At 41.0% G+C, this 23,795-nt stretch overlaps 1 protein-coding gene across 4 annotated transcripts in view; it reads right to left on the bottom strand.

Annotated features, from left to right (window-relative positions):
• Positions 1–23,795, bottom strand: part of CTTNBP2 (cortactin binding protein 2) — a 671,065-nt gene that overhangs the window by 306,749 nt on the left and 340,521 nt on the right. For 2 of the 4 annotated variants that reach the window (XR_013606931.1, XM_078674334.1), the window contains exon 4: positions 8,317–9,976. Coding sequence is in view for 1 of the 4 variants with exons in the window: in XM_078674334.1 (XP_078530460.1) it covers positions 8,317–9,976 (1,660 nt within the window). In the remaining 3 variants the exon portion in view is untranslated. Of the gene's footprint in view, positions 1–490; positions 508–8,316; positions 9,977–23,795 lie in introns of those variants that run through there. The other 2 variants (XM_078674335.1, XM_078674336.1) reach the window with 2 other exon arrangements.

The raw sequence follows: 23,795 nt of genomic DNA, 5'->3' as shown, positions 1-23,795 counted from the left end.
TGCAAATGACAGTTACCATTGGCATGACAAAAAATATAAAGATAATAATCTTTGATTAAGAAAACTGCTTACAATTCGAAATTAAACTGCAAAGCCCAATTAGAACTATAATTTCGATCTGGTCCAATGATGCATTTTGCAGTTAACTGAAAATCTGCTCTGAAAATGTAAGCATTTCACTCAACATGTTAATATATGTATCAGATCCTATTGTGGTGATACATACTGGGTTCCACAAGTAGATCTAGAGATGCAGTTCCTATGTCACAGGCTCAAATGTCCATGACCACAAGCAACTCTTTCAATCTGTTTATCGATTTAATAATTTTTAGGACACACTTTAACCTTTGCTAACAAAGAAAAACATTCTGTACAATAATATTAGAAAAGGGGTTATCTGGGTTAAATGTTCTTAGTGCAATTCTTAAGCTGCAGCTTTAGAAGGAGATTTGCTAAGCGCATGACGTTTCTTGCATGTAGGGTGGAAAACCTTGTTAACTCTGCATTGCGCAAAAGGCTGGAAAAAGAAAAAAAAAAGAAAACGAAAGAGCTTTATTTGTGTTGTTATGATACCATGGAGACTGAAGAGCAGAAACCACGCAGTATTTGCTTTTTGCACACTGAAAAAATCATATTATATATATGCAAGATACACAAATCCAACCACCAGTTTTGACAGGTGTCCGAACACGCTTTTCTAGTCCAAAGAAGGCAAATCTAAACACATATATAATTTTAAATGACACATCCCCACATACTCCATCATTAAAGTAATCACATTCAGAAGCGAACTTTCAGCGTTACAAACAAATATGACATTCCAGTTAAGGAACCCCGGTGACTAGGCACATGTATAAACACACAAGATGACAACATATTTGGACTACTTAAGGAAAAACCCCAAAGGGAGTGAGAAATAACTAAGGTGAACAGATGAAACCACTGCACAATCCATGATCCAGTAGGAGGCTTTGCTTTAACAGCGCTGAGTCCTCAGGGATCTGTGGACTTTCATACAAGGCTACATTGTCATTGGCACGGACAGTCCAGAGTAAAATGACATTTGTGCCGTTCAGTCAGTGCCATTCTTTGGCGCATCTCCTGATGCAGACTTGCACACCACTATTGTGATCTTACTCAATCTGTTCCATAATCATGTTGGTTTACGCGAATACAGGAGTGGGGCATGGTGGCACCTGGGACATGGAATTCCATGGCAACCATATTGAAAGATCACATAAAAGGTTCAATTCTATTTACTTGTATTTGAAGCGCTATGGCATTAACCTACTCTTATTAGCTGAACAGGGAAGCTTTCTTCCAGTGGCTCAATTATGGCTTCTTAAGCAGGGAGTGTTCCAGCCTGAGGCTTCAGGCCTCGGGAATAGCCCAATGTAAATTGATGGTGACTAAGAAAGACTGCAAGCGTTTAACAGTATAGATGCCATCTACAATGTGCCATGCCGAAATATTTATTAAATATTGCTTGGTTTTGGGCTGGGCTTCTGCAGGAATGAAAAAACTATGTAGAAATGTTCCACTTGAGCTACATTTGAATATAGGAGGATTTAATAATGGAATGCAATACTGGAGAATTGTACACTAGAATACAGGCAAAGGCACGTGTGATAGTATTAAGAGGCAAAAATGGTCAGATGTGTCTTACAATGAGGAGTTGCTAAATTTCAAGAAAACCTGACGTCTAGGTTCAGCTGGAAGATGTTTGATATGTAAAAAAGGTTTTTTTTTTGTAAAAGGATGGGCCCTGTTTATAATTTTGGGTATCAGTTGTTTCAAGGAAAATAGTTTAATTGTTCTTACTAGCTTATTTCAACTCACATGCAGATCTAAATATTTGAATTAAGACTGGTACAAGGTGAACTATTTCATAAAAAACGGTTTATGGCTGGTATAATTAGGAACTAAATAACTATAAAATACTCTAAAATTCAAAATACCCCAGAAGTTTATGAAATGAATGCATGGACCACATGTCATCAAATTTTATAGAGCATGCTCAAATCCACACATTCTTACACATATGAAGGACCGGTAGAGCAGCGCATGCATAAAACAGGTTTCTCAAAGTCCGTTTTTGATCATGTTAAAGTGACAAATTATTGATATGAAAATATCAGACTTCACACCCCTAATTTGGGGATCAAACACTTAAAATAGTAAGTGTAGAAATCGAACCTCAAGTTGCTCTTACCGATCAACAGAACATGCCAGTACATTGTGAAGGATCTCCTTTGTCCTTTCAAAAGGCAAAGAAACTGGAAGATTTTAAATGTCTCGATTTAGACAAATAGATTTTGGTGAGACTAGATGCAGCCAACCCGATTTTGTGCCATGCTTCCCAGTCCAATGAAGTATGCAGTAATGCATAGAAGCATCTTTAGGTCAGTTTAGTTGAAGCCCAGAAAAAGATCTAGCAGGGACAAATACTCAGTCTTGTGAGCACAGTGCACCATGTAGTAGCTGATAAGTGATTATTGGTGACAAACTTTGCAGATGACCGAGCAGGTTCTGAAATTGTAGGTATTTTCAGTGATTGAACCACAACTCATTTTCCACTGAAATAAAATGTCCATAACCAGTTTTTCTTTGGTGGCATTCTTGCAGTCAGCACATGGTGCCTGGTGAGCGAGTCACCACCAGCATCCTCTACACTGCACTGATTTATAACTGAGGGATGCAGCCAATGAATTACCAGTGTGGGGCCATTCAGTTGAACAGCAGTCACAACAGTGCGCCAGCACTATCTGATTTGGGATTCGGTAAGGCCCAAATGTTGCATTCTATCGCCAAACCAACATCTATCTTCTAAAAGACGTAATTTAAGTGATTGCAAAATGTGCGCACATCTGTAATCTTGATGCATGTAAGTAGGCATAAGAATTGGCCCACTGTGATTGTCAAAAAAATCCAAACGTGTTAAACTGGCAGGCCACTTTCCAACACTAATCTTGCTTCAGCGAGGTTAGGAAAACGCTCTAAATGGCATTTTTGTCTTTAGGAAAAATATATTAAAATGCTAGTCGAGAACCAACACTGGCACCTCGACCATTTCAAGATATTACGATTTTTTTTGTTAACATTGGAATATATAACTCAAAGTTGTGCAGAGCAAGACATTTTAAAAAGTCAGTAAAAAGTTTCTCCCATTTTGATAAGAGGACATTAAACTGTGCTCCTTTTTCTGATAGCACCGATCTCCGGAGATGACTCCGAGTGCATGTAACACACACTATACCTACATTATAAGTGGAGGGCAGCATTAACCTACTCTTATTATAAGTGGAGGGTGGACCTTTGTCAGTCTCGTTTGACCACATGTGAGACTGACCCCATATGATGGTAGAAATGATAATAACTGAATATTAATAAAATCAGAGCAGTTTTAAAATTCTAAATTTTAGAGCAAATTAAAAAAAATATTATACATGGATGAGAATCTTTTTGTTTCACACTCAAGAATGTTTGTGTCCCAAAACACAATTTCCTAAGGACGAAGACATAAATGTATTGGCAGATGATCAGCAATACAAATAAATGTAAACTCTGGCTGGGAATCTGCAAGATTCAGTCTGCATTTGCATGCGGATTCATCTACTAGCTGTATTGTCAGAAAACGTGATGATACCTGTAAATTAATAATATCAGAGTTATAACATCATTAGACATTTCTGCTTTAGTCTGAAGGCGTCTTTGTGAAACAAAAATATCTTACATACACAAAAGACTTCATTGCACAGAGCCTGCAACGATATGCAGTACATACCTGGCTTGAGAGCAGAATTAGAGCTATTACAGTGCATTAATGTAATGAAATTGCTGTAAAGACACAAAGGTTAGATAACAGTGTGGCGTGGATGTGAAAGTGACAAAAGAAGGCATGCAGTGACTACAGCACACAGGGACAGATAAACAGCTTCTGGCATCAGCTTCAGAAATGGAGAGGGTTAATTTTAGAACCCAGTATAAGATATTGCCTCTAGCTTCTAAGCCAATCACATTCACGGCCTAAACAACCAGTAACAAAAAAATGTAATAAACGTGACTTTTTAAGTGCAATCATAAAAAGAAGGGTGCAGGAAAAAGGTAGTATGGGGTATGGTAATCCACCTGCTTCGGGTATTTATTTATTTATTGCATGGTTTTCGTTAGAAATGTGAATGAATATTTTTTAAATATAACTCATAAATAAACTAATCTTCCTTTTTTAAATAGATGTATCTCTTTTGAAAGCAGCAGATTGCAGAGCGCTAAACCCCAGTTTAGGTACATGGTTTTAAATTTAGGAATAAGCTAACATAGTAAATTGCGACTCTTCGTGGTTGTCGGTTTTTTGCAGCAACCAAACATATAACACAAGGGGCTTGCGGTATGTTGTGACAGAAGAGTTCTCTCATTGAACTGGGCGTGTTGTTCTAAACATGGAGGAATGTGGCCTCTTTCTGTCGAGCCAGTTAAGGGTCATTCCTCCCGCACAAAAACAGACTTCTAAAGCTTTCGCACAGGGTACTCGCGCATGCATTCCCTTTCGTGTTCAACCTTTCACGACCTTTGTTTTCAGACATGTGAGTGGTGTAATAGAAATTAAAAGACCCCCTGCATTTTACCGTGTCCTATTGTCAGGTCTGACACAAGACTCCAATGATAACCTGAGCAGTCACCGCGGGTCTGCGCCTTATCAGCCTACCCGTCTCACACAGTGCTCGCACGTGACCTTGAGGCACGTGAACGTAGGGCACGTGCGTCCCGCGCACTGTTGACCTCTCCACTAATTCGGGCTAGGACTCCGAGGACAGGGAAGTTACATTTGTCCAGCGATGTAAACTGGCACAGCCTTGATTTCGAAACTCGTTTCACAAACGGGCATGTCAACTAGGCAGGTTAAAATAGGACTTGGGATATCCATATGTTGCACAAGCTTGTTCTGACACGTTGTGAGGTGCGGCCTCCCCTCTTGACAAGCAACTCTGTTAGACTCAGGCAGTGCTTAATTTGAGCCAGAGGTTTCCATTGCTCAGCCCCCACACTTAATTGACAGCTATCGCACTTATGACAGAGTGCCACATGGTGGCGCTGTTTGATACATTTAGAGATGAGCACTAAAATAATTGTTGATTACTTCAACATATACTCAAAATGACCAGTACCTGCTGCCCAAGCCGTTCTTACAGCTTTGGGTGCCTGGAATAGTCTGAATTATCACACTTGCAGTGTGTGATGGTTAGTACTGCTGTTGGTTCTGTCATCTGCAGCACTGGCAGGGGCAATGGAAGATGCAAGCAGCAGTGGCCTGCTGACAAGGGTCCTGGCACTGATATATATATATATATATATATATATATATATATATATATATATATATATATATATATATATATATATATATATATATATATATATATATATATATATATATATATATATATATATATATATATATATATATATATATATATATATATATATATATATATAATTTTTTTTTACAAATGAAGCACTTGACTCAGTGTGTATGGAGCATTCCAAGGTTGTGTACCCACTCCATGAGCCTACACGTCCCACGTCTGACAGAAGTAAAGGGGAGTACACCATAATGCAAGGAATGGAGTCCTCCTCTGATAACCTCGCAATTCCAGCAGTTCACTCAAGTGGACTTTGGCAAGCACTGAAGTAATCTCAAGTGACTCAGATTGATGTCAGTCATCCAACTGAACGGCCATGTTGCGTTTTTCAATAAATGTATCGCATGTAGAGCAAGTCACAGCAGGCTAAAATATCAGCCAATAATTGGTCGAAGTAGACCACAAAACTACACAGATTTTATGGAGAATCATAGGTTAGCGGAGTTCTGGTTATTGACATGAAATATGGAACTAGAATTGCATTGATTAATCAATAAAGCGTAATTGGCTAACGATGACTTGCATAAATCTAGGAAAACAGGATCCCTACTTTCCAGGGGTTCCACAACGACTGATTTCAATTCTACACAACAGCTGCATGTGCAACTCTACTTGGAAATTATATATTGTGTTGATTGTTTTACTATGAATTGTCCATTATTGTATGCTTACGACAATTAGCACGATTTTATTTAAAATAGATATGAAGATTTTGCTGACCAAATATGTCCAAAGCTCTCACATTATTCTTTACCAAAATGGACATCATTTTTTTAAACACAGCAGAACAGTAACATTAGGCATTTTGGCTTCCTGTATGCACCAAGGGAAGCTCTTAATTAAAATATTGTGATTTAGAGCACACAGAACTGCGTCATAAATGAAACTGTACAGTGACCCCGATTTAACAAAGGACACATTTTTTCTGATCACAATACGCATCATGCGCAAGTTGTACATAGGGGGTAAAAAGTACCTGGGAAATGATGACCATGAAAATATCTATGCTTCACGGTGTTGTCGCTCAGCGAATGACGTCTCTAGTAACTAAAAGGTTTCTGTTGAAGGTTTCATGACTTTCACTTTGCTGAAACCCTCCTGATCACAATGTTTCCTTACTTGAGTCTGGCAGAGGCAGCAGCAGTTTGGGAGAAAAGCCAATCGAAGCAAGTAGTAGTTGCAATGTTTGTGACTCAGGAAAAAATGTAGGCTTCTTTTCCTGTCTGGATGTGAACCTCCTTATCGTTTCTTGAACCATCACTTCTTATATCTATTCTCTTTCTTGCGGCGGTTCATCGTTTGTATGTGCATACATTGAGCACACACTGCACATGCTATGTAGATGCAACACAAATTTCAGCAAACACGCCTTACAGTTATACTTTCTCATGGACCGAGGTCATGTGTGCGCACAGTTATGTTCTGCATTTTATGGGCTAAACACCCAGGTGCGATAAGAACACATTCTGCGAACCAAAGCCCACAAAAAGGGATCTCCAGGTGCTGAACCGTTAAATGAAACCATTTCCTGCCACAGAGTGAAGGCAGCCTGGGCTTACACAATAAGAAGGTCCTAAACTTGCTTCTGGATATCTCAAATCTGGGAGACTTTCCTATGTCTCCAAAATGTTTATTACATGAATAGGTGCCTAATTCACCCATAGATTTTAAATTGAAATGAATGAGGGCAAGTAATTCTTTAACCTGGGTCTGCAGCAATCTCTGTGGGATACAGGACTCCATCTTTTCTCATAAATATGAGCAGGCGGTGCTATGAAGGCACATGCATAGCAGGCACAGACCTTGGAGGGAGTCTTTGACTGCACTGGAAAACAATGTAGCCCTCGCCTGGTCCCCTGCACATGACCGTCATCTCTGGTGTTGAACACTACTCGCATTTCCCTGCTTTGGATTTTCTGGAGACAATAAGCTTCTTAGTGGTACTACAATAGAGGGCATTGCCATAATCTAACCATTAGTTCACCGTTGCTCCAACCACTTTAGCTCTTGATATTCTGGGATACACTCGAAGGTTATGCTCAACAGGAGGAGTGAAATGAGCAGTGCTCTACCCCACTACCTATATCTACATTCAAAGTAGGATATATAGTGTTGTGTTTTACAAGGTGGTGCACTACGAGCCTTGCTCCTGGCGGGGCCAACAGTAGGAGCGAGCTACAGGACAGAATTATGCCACCCTACTTCTCACACAAAGCATAGTCATGGCGATAGGGGTCCCAGAGCCTACATGGTGAACCCACGAGGTATCTCCTTTCTTTTTCAAACAGCTCAGGCACTCAATCCACCGATCTATGAGGTTTCAATGAAAGTGGAACCCCCAAGATGATTAGAGACAAACCCTTAGCATGGAATGGTAGCTTGACTGTGGATGGTGAACGAGGCTGCCAAGATTTCAAGAGTAGAACAATAACCTATAATAAAAATACACAAAGTCTCCCTTAACCTTCCCTATGTGACCCTTCCATGCGGCTTCCTCACACTGAGCATTCTGTGTGATTAGACACTGCTTTTGGAGTTCTACAGATCCTGAATTCTTAGACATCAAAATTCGTACAGTGTAAAGTATGCAATTTTCTGTGAATCCTTTTCATTTAACAATGACCTACTACTGTTGAAATTGTTTCTATATGAAATATGATTTAGCTACAACCTGAAGAATTATTGAGTTTACATCTTAATAAGGCAGTTTACTCCTAAACTGACTTCATAGTTTCATGAGGAATTACCATACACCCAAAAACTGAAAAGTGCTATCAGCAAAATCTAGGACAGTAACATAAACCAGAGAGCTAAAAAAATATTCTGAAGTGCAGATAGTAAAGAAGAGGAGACAGGACATTCTAGGAGACAGTTGGTAAATGTACAATCCCTTTACCTGATGCTGTTACCAGTAGGCTGTCTGAATCACATGGTCTACAGGATGAAGCACATACAGGGTTTATGGAGGAGTTACAGGCAATGGTGGTGGAAATGACAAGGGAGTTTTCGGAACATGCAGGTTGTTTCAGTCCAGGGGATTTGGGAGGCCAGGCACCCACCTGTGATGTGGCTATGGCTGGAATGACGCAGCCGGCAGATGCCACAGAAAGTTCAATAGTTGGTTTTGGTGGCAGCTGAGGTGAGGAGGACTTTGACAAAGTTTCCTCATTAATGCCCCTGATCCCTTGTAGTGATGTAGATGGATGTGAATTCATGGATTTGTTTTCAACCTTCCCCGCAACATGAGGGGATCGGCTGCCATCCATGATAACTTTCAATTGTGGGTGTGGTGGAGATGGAGTTTGTGAAAGCCCTGGCTTTTTGGGAGGTATTGGTGGAGGGTTGCCCCGATCAATTCTTGATACCGTGGGAGATTTTAAACCAAAAGATTGATGACCCATTCTTCCAGCTACTGGTGGATATGTGCCTACTTCCATCGAATGTGGCAATCCAGGTCTCAAACTGGCACCTCCATGTGGACTTGTAAATCTTGAAAGAACTTGTGTGACAGTGTTCCTGGCTAGCTGCTTTGCAGCTACATTGTCACGAGGAGGTATTTCTCTTGTTGAAGCATTCGGAGTTGCATTCCCATTTTGGTCGTGGTCATTAGCGTTGGCTTGGAACCTGAACCTAGCCGCTTGCACTCGAGGATTTAGGCCTGAATGCGAAGTTGTGTTGGCACAATGTGATTGTAAACTATGCATAGAAGAGGATAAGTAGCTGGGCGACGCTGGTAATGTAGAAAAGGCAGGGTTATTTTGATAAAGAGAGGTGCTACTTGCTAAATCTGGTGAAGAGCTAGAACCATTCTCCTCAGTCCTGCTAAGAGGTGGGCATGACAAATGGGCTGTGGAAGAAACAACAACTGAGTCATTACAGGCCACATGCCTGTCAATACCTGGTTTCCCGATTAATGAATTTGTGCAAACATTCATTTTTGTATTACCAGCAGCCATGACTGTGGGCTTGGCTGGGACAGTCAACGGTGACTTCTTTGTGATTTCAGTTTGATTATCAACCCTGAATATATCAGTTTGACAAGAAATAGATTGCGAAGACGGTCTATCCACTCCAACGCCTATCGAAACAAAATGCAGTTCTTTCGTTTTTGGCGGGTGTGAGGAGTTTAATTTGCAGTCATTTTCCCTTTGTATGTGCTCAACTACCATTTTCATTTTCTCCATCTCCTCTGTAAGGTCCTTGGTGTGTGCTTCTTCTCGAAAGAGTTTGGCACGAAGCTGTTCCCTCTCCGTGTCAAATTCCGAAAGCTGCTTTTCCATCTGAGCTTCCATCTGTGCTTCCATTTGTGTGCTTTTGAGCTTCTCGGCAGCGAGCGCCTCCTCCAGCTCAGAACATTTTTGCTTTTCTGCCTCTAGCTTTGACATGAGTTCTTCAAGTTTCTGGGACTCTTCGATTATTTTGCTGGATAGTTGTTTGCATTCTTTCACCAGCATCAACACGACGTGCTTATTCTTGGCCCGCTCTTCTTCAAGGCGAGTTGATACATTCTTATGCTCTTGCTCTAGGTTTTGCAACTGGGTCTTTTCGAACTCAAGCTGAAAAATATACAAAAGAAGAGATTAAAGTCAGAGAAAGTCAGATACAGGTGGTGAGTTTTTTTCAAATATTGTACCCTTAAGTTTGAAAGATATTGTGTTCCTTCTAAAGATTATTTATTCAACTACAGTACAGTACTTAAATCAACTGTGGCTGGTGTGCAGTACAATGGAGAAAGCAACAGGGCCACTAGATGTCAGCCAACTCAGGCTTAGAGATATTTATTGTGCAGGAATCGATGATGGGATAGTGATTTGCGCTAAATTTGCATAAGGAGTACAGGTAGGCAGGTTGCCAATGTGATGACCAAGCATTTCAGTTTTTCTTAACCCAATCAGCTTCAAAAGCTGCAAAACTAGCAGAGTTAAAACAAAAAATGAGAAAGCTGCAGTGCATCACGAACTTTCCTGCTGCTAGACAGGGGTGGGAGAAGCAGAGGTTTACCATTATTGCTGTGAGAGCTGCGCACTATCTCCTTTCGCTGCTGCTTGAAGTCTGAGGGTAGGATTTCTTGAGTGGAAAAGGATATGACGTGCCAAGCACTGACCATGATCTTCCCAATGGGGAAGCACAAAACCCTGCAGCCTTATTTTCCATCTATGTTTGATTATGCCAGCCCAGTCAAATTCGGTCATTTTCCAAATTCGACTAACTACATGAGAATAATTAAAAAATTGCCCACTTTTAATGAGGAACCATATTATGCTAAATTGGCACTTAAGCACATAAATGAATGCCATCAATTCTGAAGCATGTTTGCTTAATACAGAATGGAACAAACACGTTCAGGTTGTGTTAGAACCGGGGGTCTCTAGTTGGCAATGGTTTGCACCTTTGTCCAAATAGGGACCCTTGCTTTTAGTCAGGGTAAGGGGGCGACACTCCTAAAATAACCTCGGCTCAACCCTGTGGTAGCTTGGCACGAGCAGGAAGGTTTATCTCAGAGGCAGTATGTAAAGCAGTTGTGAACACATACAGTTATACAGTGAAACCACTACAGATGGACACAACACAGGTTTTTATAAAAATAAGTATTCTTTTTATACTTAACACAAGACACAAACGACAAAAATCCACAATACAATATTAAGAAAATGACTTTTAGATGGTAGAAATAGCTTAGTTCAAAGATGATGGTAAATGCGACACATTACTCACAAAGTACCTTTGGATGCGAAACGCAAGTTAAACAAAAGGTTCGCAGGGAGAACGATGCGTCGGTTCCTTGCTTCAGGGGAGGCAATGAGTCTGTTCCTCAGTGCTTGCACAAAGTAGGCGATGCGTCTGTTCCTTACCGGAGAGGAGATGATGCAAGGATCTCATGGTGCGTCCCGGGTGCGATGCGACAAGATGGTGCCTCGATACGATGCGATGGAGTGAAGGCGATGCGTCCATGCCCGACGGCCGTGCGGCGAATTCTGTAACTTCGGAGCAGCGACAGGCTCTGCGACACCCTTCACCGGTGATTTGACAACGAACCTTGCGATGGCAACACGTTTCTCCAGGGATGCGACAACGCACAGCTGCGACGGAGACCTGCTTCTCTGGTGATGCGACGGCAACCCTTGCGGTGGCGACACGCTTCTCCGATGATGCAACGGCAACAGCTGTGGATGCAACACGCTTCTCATTGAGTCGCACTTCAATGCCCCAACAACACGCAGGCTTCTGCAGACAAAATTCCCAGCAAGGAAATTCAGGGGGGACCTGGTGGTGAAGTCCTGTATCCCTGAGACTTCAGCAGGAGGCAAGCACAGTTCAAGCCCTTTGAAATTCTTCTTCAAGATGATGAAAGTTGCAATAAAAGTCTCTCCTTTCCTTGGCAATAAAGAAACCACTGCAGGCCAACCCAGAAAGCAACACACTGGCACAGGGGCAGTCCAACTCCTGCATATTCTCTGGTTCTTCTTCTGGGCAAAAAGTCCGTCTTGATGTCCAAAAGTGATCTAAAGTCTTGGGGTCTATGCCCCAAAATGTATACAAGTAAATCATTTGTACTCTGAGGGCAGAGGGTGCCTGTACCTTGCCAGAACCAGTTCTGTGCAGCTTCCTGGCAGGAGGTGGAGACAGCATTGTTGAAAGCAGACCAGGCCCAGGTAGCTGAAAGGAAATCTCCTCCCCCTACTCTCTATTCTATGAGTGCTCAGGGGAGTAAAAGGAAATCTTCGCCCCTCTCCCCCCACTCTCTATGCAGCCAAGATCCTATTCAGCCCAGCCCTGACTCATTAGACTGCTGGAGCCCAAGACCTCCTGTCACTCACAAACCAGAAATGCAATACACTACCTAGCTGAGGCAGGTGGGATGGTTAGGTCAGAAAATACCTACTTTCTAAAAGTGGTATTTTCAAACACAAAATATTAAAACCAACTTTACTAAAATATGTGTTTTATTATTCTGAGTTCAGGCACACTAAATTTGTTTTTCTACCATGTACTCTGGGTCAGTTAGGATTATAAGATGTTATAATCAAACTGCCCATTCTGGCCTATGGGGAGAGGTAGCCTTGCAATAGTGAAAAACGAAATTGGCTGTAATTCACTATCAGGACATGCCACAAACACCAGGGCATGTCCTACCTTTCACATACAATGCACCCTGCCCTTGGGCCTACCTTAGGGGTCTCTAACATGTAGAAAAGGGAAGGGTTAGGGACTGGTAAGTGGGTGCACTTACCAAGTCGACATGGCACTACTAGACTGCGCACAGGCTCTGCAATGGCAGGCCTGAGACACACTTTACCAGCTGCTTCTGTGGGTGGCACAATCAGTGCTGCAAGCCCACTAGCAGCATTTGATCTACAGGCCCTGGGCACACATGGTGCACTGTACTAGGGTCTGACAAGTAAATCAAATAAGCCAATCATGGATTCACTAATACATTACAACAATTTACAATAGAGGGCACATGCACTGTGGCACTGAATAGCAGTGACAGTGCCCAAAGCATCTAAAACCAGCAAAACATATTAACAACAGAGGAGACAACAGTGAAAAATGGAAGGGAGACTCACGGCAACGGTACCAGGTCTAACAGGTTGCATAAAGAATGAAACTTGAACTAAGTTGGTAAAAAATGTGCCAAATGGCGTTCTGCCCCATTCATATTTCTTGCATGATAGAGAATAGGGCACACAGAGTTATTTCCAAATCCATCCTGGAGTAAAATAAATAATATTTTCAAACAGGGAAAATGGAACCAAGTAATTTTGCACTATATTTTAGTGGTTTCATTAATAAGGAACCAGGCCCGGACTGGCCATTGCGGGCACCGGGCAATCCCCCGGTGCGCCGCAAAGATGGGGGCTGGTTTGGGGCCCTGGGGGCCGTTTTTGTTACGGGGCCGTTTTAGCAGCCTAGCTGCAAAATCGGCCCTGTACCAAAATCGGCCAAAACCGGCCCTTGCAAAGAGCTCGGTCGCACCCCCAGGGGGCCGGCCAAGCTCTTTGCCAGGGCTGGTTTTGGTTCTCAGTCCGGCCCTGTAAGGCACTGACCCAGACGTTCTCTTTTAAAATGTGAAATCAGTTTATGCTCTTTCTTATTTAGCAAACATAGTGTAAAGGCCATTTGCTATATTTTTGCTTTAGACTTTATAAAATGTGGATTGGCCCAATGTCTGCATTGTTTTTTCCCCCCATTATAAAAGCAGCAGAAATGGTACAAAATAGGATGGCTCAATTTTTTTGCACCACCACAAACTTTACATAAATGGTCCCAATCTTTAGTGATTCGGAGCTTGTAAGAAAAATTTGCAAAACAGGACCACCGTGCACAGCTATTGTATTGCATGGGCTAATTACAGATAAACAAATGCATTTCAGTAAAAGGCATGGTTATCACTCAGAGCTTAATTCTTTAAAAAATAAACAAAGAGATAATGAGTGATGGGGCATGTCTGTTATTTGCATTGCAGCAATGTAAAGCTTAGAAAAACCACATACTTTGGTCATCAAACAGATGGTCCCCATTGCAAGGGAATCACATGCATATATGTGCCGATATTTAAGTGGCCAGTACTTATACATGTATGTTGGCAGTTTTATATCAGGAGCAAGACCCGAATGGATCTCTGACCGCTGTACATTCAAGCATGCACGCAGTTTTCATAAGAACAGTTTCGCAAGTTGTACTGCATGCCAGTAGTTTACAAAGGAATAGGTTCTCTGAAGGTTTACAAAAGGGATTATTTTCTCAGTATAACACAAGCCTCATAATATGTTTCAGGACCATCTAACTTGGTATTATATGTCCAGTTATTTTGTAATTTGTGTGTGAGTAACAACAGGTATCAAAATGACCAGAGAGATCGAGGTAGGATTCATGTGGAGTTGAGGTGGAGTGGGACCAGCCCATTAACCTCGGAGGTCTAGACGTTGTCCACTACACATATCAACAGTATGGTTGCTGCCATAAAGATTCTAGACTGCTTTATAACTGGGCCAGTTAGCGGAATGACGAAGACTCTAATAATACCAATCACTTGACAACATAGCATTTTAAGTTTATTTATTTATTTATTTGCTGGTTTATATAGCGCCATGAATAAACTCCCGAAGGAGTATCTCCGCGCTTATGACAGCTGTGTTACAGAGTGATGTGAGTAATAAAAGTATTAACTTCTATTTTAATTTTTATTATTTGCAATAAATAAATAATCAAAATCCAGAATAAGGGGATCTAGCTAAAATAGACTAAACAAAAAAGTTTTCAGATCCTTTCTAAAACGAAGGTGGTTGGGACATTGTCTCAAATAAAGTGGGAGCGCATTCCAAACATGAGGGCCCACCACAGACAAGGCCCTGCCACCTAAACTAGTTTTGCTAATTTTAGGTACATTCAGAAGCAGCTGTTCACTGGACCTAAGGGAACGGACAGGAACATATGGAACACATTTTCTTGCCAAATATTCTGGTCCCAAATTATGGAGACCCTTATGAATGACACAGCAGGTCTTAAACTTTACTCGAAGGCGTATAGGCAGCCAGTGAAGTTTGTGTAGTAAAGGTTTCGATGGAGATCTGGGGGGGCATTTAGCACCAACCTGGCTGCTGTATTCTACACTACCTGCAGACGATCTAAAACCTCCTCATTTGCACCTGCCAGGAGCCCATTACAATAGTCAAGGCGGCTGATCACCAGAGCCTGAACTAAGGTTCTCCTATGGGTGTCAGGAAGAAATGGAAAAATCCTGCGGAGAAGACCTATCACATGAAAACAAGATCCCACAGAGATATTAACATGCTGCTTCATGGTCAACTCTGGATCCAATCGAACCCCCAGGTTCTTAACCATTGATGTAGGTTCAGGAACTGGGCCTAAGTCCAATGGCCATCAATCAGGGGACCACTGGGCCTTGGCTTTACCAAAAAGCATCACCTCTGTCTTTCCAACATTACATTGAAGAAAGTTGGAAGACATCCAACTCGCTATTGCCTTCATCCCATTGGAGAAAGATTGTATAATCTCCGATGTTAGTTGTTTAAAAGGGAAGAGCAGCTGTACAAAACCTTTATACTAATGGGCGGTTCCTCTTCAGGGATTCCTTGGCATAGCCATGCCACCTGTGAGTTCACCAAGCGATTACTAAATTAAATTATTACACTTTTAACATTTTAATTTAGCAATGTACATGCAAAAACGACTTTTGTGTTTACATGAGCTCTGCGATGCACTGGTTAGCCCTCTCTGCCTCTCCACAGGCTCCCGATGACAGGCGTTGGTGGAGGGAACTGAGTGACATCCAGCTACCACATTCGGTGGATGGATGTCTGGATTGGGCCTGTGAGGGGCCTAGTTCAACTACAACCCGCTAACACAGGCACAACCCTTTTTATTTAGCAAACACACTGCAACTGTCTCAGACAGCAGAGTGTATCTGCTGAAATGGAGAGGTCAAGGCACACATGAATGTAGCACAGGTGGCCAATGGAGAGCCACACAGAGCAGCAGGGACAGGACCCCTAGCACTGTCCCAGCGTTTGATAGAGATGTCATTCCAGACCCATCAAGAAGCTAGGAGGAGGCTTGAGGTGAGTCTTTCCCTTTCCAAACCTGGCCTTGCTGCCCTGCTGCTCTGAATGTCTGGCTTCTGGTTAGGAATCATGGCTTGCTGGTTCCAATGTCCAGCGCTGGATTCCTGCTCTGTCGGTGCCATGGGGCCTCCGAGTGGCCAGCAAAGGAAAAATGGTAAGTAAAAAAAATAATAAGTCAGTGTTGTTCCTTTATTTATATGTGAGTGAAGGTGTGCACGGATGCAATTGAGAAAGAATGAGATTGAGTTAGATGTGTGTTAGTTTAATGTGTTTGAGAGTGTCAATGAGAATGAAAAAGTGGGAATCAATGAGTAAGAAAGAGATTATGAATAAGGGAAGCCGAGGGAGTGAAAAAAGCAGTGCGAATGAATCATAGTAAGGGGGAAATTGTAAAAGGGAGTAAGAGTGAGTCAGGGGTGGCTCTATTAATGGTGCAGCAGGTGCAGTTGCACCAGGATGCAGAGGTGCTGGTGCAACTGCACCTATTGCACTGTTTAAGCAGATCACAACACATGTACACCAGGAGTAGAAATCTGAACCATGGATGCTGGCAATTATTATTTAGGGTCAGTGATTGTGAAAGTGTGACTGTGTGTGTGGGTCTTTGTGTGTGAGAAGCAGTGAGTGTGAGTGTATGGGTCACTGGCGTAACGAAAAGTGAGGGGGCCTCCCTGCACGGTACTTAGGGGGGCCCCCTCCGGGCTCAATCAGGAGCTCTCCCGGCCAGAGTTCAGTGCCGAGGGGGCCCCTTCGAGCTAGGGGCCCCCCCCGCACCGCGTGGGCTGCGGGGGCTTGTGTTACACCCCTGGTATGGGTGCATGTGTGTCTGAGGGAACCGAAGGGAAATGTTGAAAGCAGTGAGGTGAACCGGTGGCAAGAATTCACCCCTTCAATGTTATGGATCACCAGCCACCACTGTTTATACCCCTGGTAATACCAAAAGAGAAATGATATGGTGCAATAAGCTGCGGACATCACACTTACAATCACAATTTGCTCATCACAAAATACAAACCACTGCGTGTAACACTGATCAATTCAAATATCGCTGATCCATCTGCTTTTGGGATATATCCACTACTGCCAATAAATTCAATACAAGCATCACAAAACTGTGCATATGATACAGCAGCACGTGTTCAAAGGCAACAGAGCCATGCTCCACTGAAACAAAATAAATGTTCTGCAAACATACAACTCCATAGTGTTGCCACCTATTCAGCTACCATGTTACATTAAGCTGTAACATATGCAAAACCATCTGTCTGCTAGTGGTATTCAGTCTACCATAGAGATTTACTCCATGGCTCTTCAAAACAGATTCTCTTAGAAGCACAACATTTCAATTGAGTGCAAGATTCAAGAATAATGTTGGTCGACTGACTGGAAAAGATTTAATTTGTTTTGGGTGGGTAACTGGCTTTTTTTTGTAGCTCTGATCCAGGGCTATTGACTTTTCACAAACTAGTGAGAGAACTGCAGAAGATCACCAATTAATCTAAGAAATTAAATTCCTAAATCTGTAGGAATGTTTTTGATACGCAAATTACTGAATTATCAAAATAATTATAATGGCTAGTCTGCCAGTGCTTTGATAATATTAGAGCAATCTACCGGGTGTGACCAAGATCATCACACATCAACCACTGTTCCAGGTTGAACAATAGTTCATCATGCATATATTCGCATTTTTTCCACATTTCAGGCAGTGGAGGCGTTTCAAATTAAATTGTTGTTATGGAAGAATAATCAGAGGACCGAGATTTACAAAATGTTTAGCAGGTCTACTTATGTCCAATTTTTATTTATGAGCATTTTGAATTATATGTTCAATGTACAACTATCAATATTGTAAATAATTTTGCACTAACCATGTAACCAATAACTTAAATAATTGTCTTTATATGTAAAGTTAACGTGCAAAAATAATAAAATTTGTAGTATTTTTTTAGCAAACTGCACATATGCCACCAAATCACTGATGTAAGGAGGAATTAATTCTAAGTTTATGCTATGTCAGAGCACAATGCACTGTAATAATTTACCAAATATTCAATCTCAAGAAAGGAGCACATTTGAAATAACTAATTTACTTGATTTAATTATTGCCCAAAATAATAAATTATGCTATCTCACTCAGACATGGCTACAAGACAGTGCATGCAATGGGTATACAAAAGAACGCTATAGATGGACAGAAACGAACTGTGTCTGGAAGGGGAGCATAAGTTATCAGTTTGCCAATATGCTGACATATGTCAAACGCCACTGTGAAATAATCTGTTCATTGTTGTGAATCCTTATTCTTCAAACTCTGAGGCAGATACTTGTACTTTTCTATGCTACGGGGACCTCCCGATTAAAAACCTGGTTCACAGTCCAGCTGGCAGATTAGTCAAATTAATTATAAATTGTTTGGCCCTTATCGTGCTCAGGGTTATGAATGTCTGGGACGAATGCCACCACGATCCAGCCACTCATCACTTAACATCCACCAATTGGCAACTGTCACATGCATTCCACAGGCCACAAACTCAACTTGGGTTTCTCTATTGAGAGCCTCATCTCAGTGACCTCTTCTAAATTAATTGCCTGATCTGATTAGCTCGCTATTAAATTACAGGCAGTTGTTGAGAAAGCACCCTCCTACAGTCATTAATCCTTACTTCTTAGTCTAAGTTCCCTTGCTTAATCATTTTCACAGAGATACTTGCATAATGCAATAACACCATATTAAATAATTTAAATCAATAGTTTGTTCTGAATAAAAGCATAAATGACACCAGTTTTAATCCCAACTAGGGAAAGTTATGATCAAAGACACCAAATTGATAGGCTATTCTCCCCAATGTGCTAAAGAACTTATAAGCAACAAAATATGACTAAAAGGACTTGATAGGTAATTGCAAAAACACTGTATGACATAAATCTGTGTTTGCTTATAAAATGATCTACAATAGTGCAAAGATGTTACCCCGTAAAGCCTTGAACAATTAGCTGGATCCACTCCAGTGATTTTCCAACAAATTGGTTCAGATTTTTGCAGTTGAAAATCCAACTGTTCACTCATATCTTAAACCGATTACCATCAGAGTAGAGCTGGAATATGGCTGGGCATTCAATTTAGCAATTAGGCCCTCTCAGTGACTGAAACACCTACACTACTCAAAATGGTACAGGTGAATAAAGCTGCTGGGTATATATATATATATATATATATATATATATATATATATATATATATATATATATATATATATATATATATATATATATATATATACACTGAAAAAACCATAGGTTTCACACCAGTTATAGTTAGGTGGAAATTTTACTCGCATAAAACCATTGAAATTCCCACGTTATAGTTAGTTGGACTCACTATAACTTGCGCGTGCAATGCACTGCTGATGACGTCACATATTACATCACTCATGACATGGTCAGTGACATCACTCATGACATCACTGATGACATCTCAAATGACATCACTGATGACAACATCCTTGTGACAAAGTGGCAGACCTCCTATCAGCATAAAATAACCTTTGACACACACATTCAAAAATAGAAACTAACATTTTCTTAAAAAAGGCGAAACCAATACCAATTACAACAACTTATTAGGTAATTCCAACATCTACATACACATCCACTCATTCACCAACAGTTCTATAAAGTCACTCATGCATGTACTTACTCATCATATGTACTCATACACCTACACATCCTGTTACACACTAATACTCATCCATATAGTTACACACACAAATTCACACATGCAAATAAACTATCAAAAAAACATTTACTTGATTATACTGCTATATACACACCACTACACATACTTTTAAAGAAACGGAAACATATTTACTCTCTTAAACAATCAATTATAAAAACACATACTCACTAACCCACCCATACACACAATCATCCACCCATACAGTCTTGCACACATGCGGTCTTCAAAATACATACAAATAGTGAGTCACTCATTCATGCATCTGTGCTCTAAGTAATATCCCCCACCGAACCATACAGACACTGATACTGATACTCAAAAAAACAACTAATAACCCATATACACACTCATGTAGCTACTCACCAACCCATGCAGCCACTTATACACAAAGTGAGACACAGATACAGATATTTAAATATTTAAACATTACTCGCTAATATATGTATTCACTAAGATACATTTAATAAGTCAGTTAACCAATCAATTTTACACAAAAAAAACATCCATTTAGACATTTATTTACCCATTTATTCTTCCATCAACCTTTAGATATACATATATAAAAATATTTATTTTTCAGAAAGATACACATTCACTGGATGATGTCATCAGTGATGTCATTTGAGATGTCATCAGTGATGTCATGAGTGATGTCACTGACCATGTCATGAGTGATGTAATATGTGACGTCATCAGCAGTGCATTGCACGAGCAAGTTATAGTGAGTCCAACTAACTTTAACGTGGGAATTTCAATGGTTTTATGCGAGAAAAAATTTCCACCCAACTATAACTGGTGTGAAACCTATGGTTTTTTCAGTGAATTTAATAGGTTTTTTAAATGCTAATTCCTAACTATAACCGGTGTGCAATTTATGGTTTTTTCAGTGTAAATATATATATATATATATATATATATTCACAGAAAAAACCATAGGTTATAGACCATATATAGTTAGGAATTAGCATTTACAAAACCTTGAAAATTCACTGAAAAAACCATAGGTTATAGACCATATATAGTTAGGAATTAGCATTTAGAAAACCTTATTTTACTCACACAAAACCATTGAAATTCCATATATAGTTAGTTGCACTAACTATATATCGCGCATCCGCAATCCACTGCTGATGATGTCACATATTACATCATTCATGACATGGTCAGTGACATCACTGATGACATCACTGATGACATCTCGTAGCCCGATGTGCCTTTGCTATGTCTCAAGATATATGCTCCAGTGGTTTTTACGAAAATTAACTTTGAAAAATATATATTGGGCTACATTGGCCTATATATATGTTGGAGCCCAAATGTAGCCCAATGTAGCCCAATGAAGCCCAATGTAGCCCAATGTAGCCCAAAGATGGCCGCCAGACACACAAAAAAACAAATGTAGCCCAAATATCAGCCAGATGTAGCCCAACTATAGCCCAGTGACAGAATGACCAATCAGCTTCGCAAACCTCCGTTACGCGAAGCGGAGCGCTGTTACAGATATATATCTTTTTTTGAACGTTAATTTCTCAAAATCCACTGGAGCACATATATTGAGACCTAGCAAAGGCACATCGGGCTACCAGTCCCTAATATTTTGCCAAGTTTCGTGCAAATCCATTCAGCCGTTCGATTATTATTATTATTTTTTTTTTTTGCCCCGCGGGGCCCTTTTAAAACCTCCACATCAAACCTAGGGGGTCAGCGAGGATCTACTATGCCCCCTTATAGTTATTTCCCCCTTTGTTTTGACCTCCTCTTGTCTCTCGATCCTACCGAGAGACAAGATGGCGGCCGCTACGGACTTTTTGGAATGTTGACAGACGCCGGAGAACCAATCAGCTTCGCTTCACAAAGCTCCGTTGCGCGTAAAGTACGCGTCCTGGGACGCTGCCAGGTCCGCTGTTACAGATATATATCTTTTTTTAAACGTTAATTTCTCAAAATCCACTGGAGCACATATATTGAGACCTACAAAAGGCACATCGGGCTACCAGTCCCTACAATTTTGCCAAGTTTCGTGCAAATCCATTCAGCCGTTCAGGCTAAAAGTGAGGCCAACCGCCCAATGGAAAACTCAATGTTAAAAACACGTTTTGGGACCCCCCTTTTTTCTCGGCCCCCCCTTGACGAACCCCCCCCAAATTTTCAAGGGCTGCTCAGAAACAAAATGTGCCATTTTCCTGAACATTTCAGCCAATTCCGTCCACAAACGCCAAAGTTATTAGACATAGAATTTTCAAAAATCCCATAGAGAAAAAATCCTAACTATATATACACCTACTGGCGACCGCCAGTAGGTAATATATATATATATATATATATATATATATATATATATATATATATATATATATATATATATATATATATATATATATATATATATTCTATGGCAAAATGAAACCCCTCATTTTGTTCCTTTTCAAATTAAATGTATTAAGTGTTACCACTTTATTCCAATCAAGATGACTTCAGGTGTGCCATACTTTGGTCATAAGTAAGACTGTTAGCGTTCTAGTTGTTCTTTAGAACACTCTGGGACATTCTGTCATTGGGCTATAGTTGGGCTACATCTGGCTGATATTTGGGCTACATTTGGGCTCTTTTGTCTCTGGTGGCCATCTTGGGAGACTGCATATCAGAATAATTTTTTTAATGAAATATAAGAGGATTTGAGAAGTCACTCAAAATGTGCCCTAATTTTTCTTTCTTCAGGACTAATCATAATTTCTATGGCAAAATGAACCAGTTGTCGATGGTAAACATTAATTGTAAATCTTCTGCATAATTAAAGGTGGCCACTCTACTTTCCTTCAGGGACCAGATCAGAGGAAGAAGGTAGAGGTTAAACAAGTGAGGAGATAGTGAGGAACCCTGTGGAACCCCACATGTGGTTCTTAGCTTAGGTGCCATAAACTGGGCTATGCGGACTGACTGGGAGCGATTTTCAAGAAAAAAAGTTATCCAGTCGAAGGCTAAGCCTTGGATGCTACCCTCCCTGACAAGACCTGCCAAGGTGCTATGGTCGACCGTCTCAAAGGCGGCCGAAAGATCTAACAGCACCAGGGCCTGAGGAGTACCTTTGTCAGCAGGGAGTCCAGTACTGCCAGTATTACCGTCTCCTTTGAGTGGGCAGAACGGAATCCAGCTTGTTGTGAATCGAGCTAGTTGGTTTGTTCCATAATATTGGACAGACACTTCGCCACATGGGCCTCCAGTGCCTTAGCCAGGTATGGGAGCAAGGCTAGGGCAGTAGTTTGACAAGATCTGGGGGTCTGCCCCTGGTTTCTTCAAGAGGGAACCACAATTGCCTCTTTAACGGCCTTGGGGACACAACCCTGGGATAGGGAACCATTCAAAAGAGAGAGGGCAGGACCTGGGAGGATGGTGAAGGCCATGTGGTGGGCAGCAGTCCGTAGGGGAACCAGATTTTACTTTGGACAGCAGGTCCTGGAAGGCCTGAGTGTTAATGGCCGGAATGGATTCGAGAGAGCAGGGGACCAGCCCCCATACGCTGCATAGCGAGCGAACCTGACCATTACAAGTGGATTTGGTAGGGGGGGGGGGGGCGATATCCCCTAAGAAAATGTGGGGAAAATTGTGCATTTTACAACACATTTTTTATTATATATTCAATTGTAATACGTCTTAAAGCATAGTAAATGAGGACTTTACAGGGCATAACAATACATCAATCTTTATTGGGGCTCCTCAATGACTCCCTCACTAACTTCCTCCAACAGTACCTCTCAGCTCTCCATAGTCTCTCTCCCAAATGTATTTCATTTGGTTTATAGCACCTCTCAAAGCAGTGTAGGGTGTCAGAATATTTTATAACACACACATACAGAGACAATGAATCATACATGTGTAAATCAGTGTATAGAAAATGTTATATCAAGCAAAGGCACAATAAGGTGTAGGATGCACATGTAATCCATACTGGTCTGCATTTTTTAGGAGTCCTTGGTCTGGTGAAGCACACACTAAGATTCATAATGTAACACAGTGGTTACGACTGACTTTACTAATAAGAATTTATTTCTA

Source organism: Lissotriton helveticus, chromosome 1_1 (assembly GCF_964261635.1).
Source record: "Lissotriton helveticus chromosome 1_1, aLisHel1.1, whole genome shotgun sequence".
NCBI lineage: Eukaryota > Metazoa > Chordata > Amphibia > Caudata > Salamandridae > Lissotriton > Lissotriton helveticus.
This window is presented reverse-complemented; position numbering and strand designations above follow the sequence as displayed.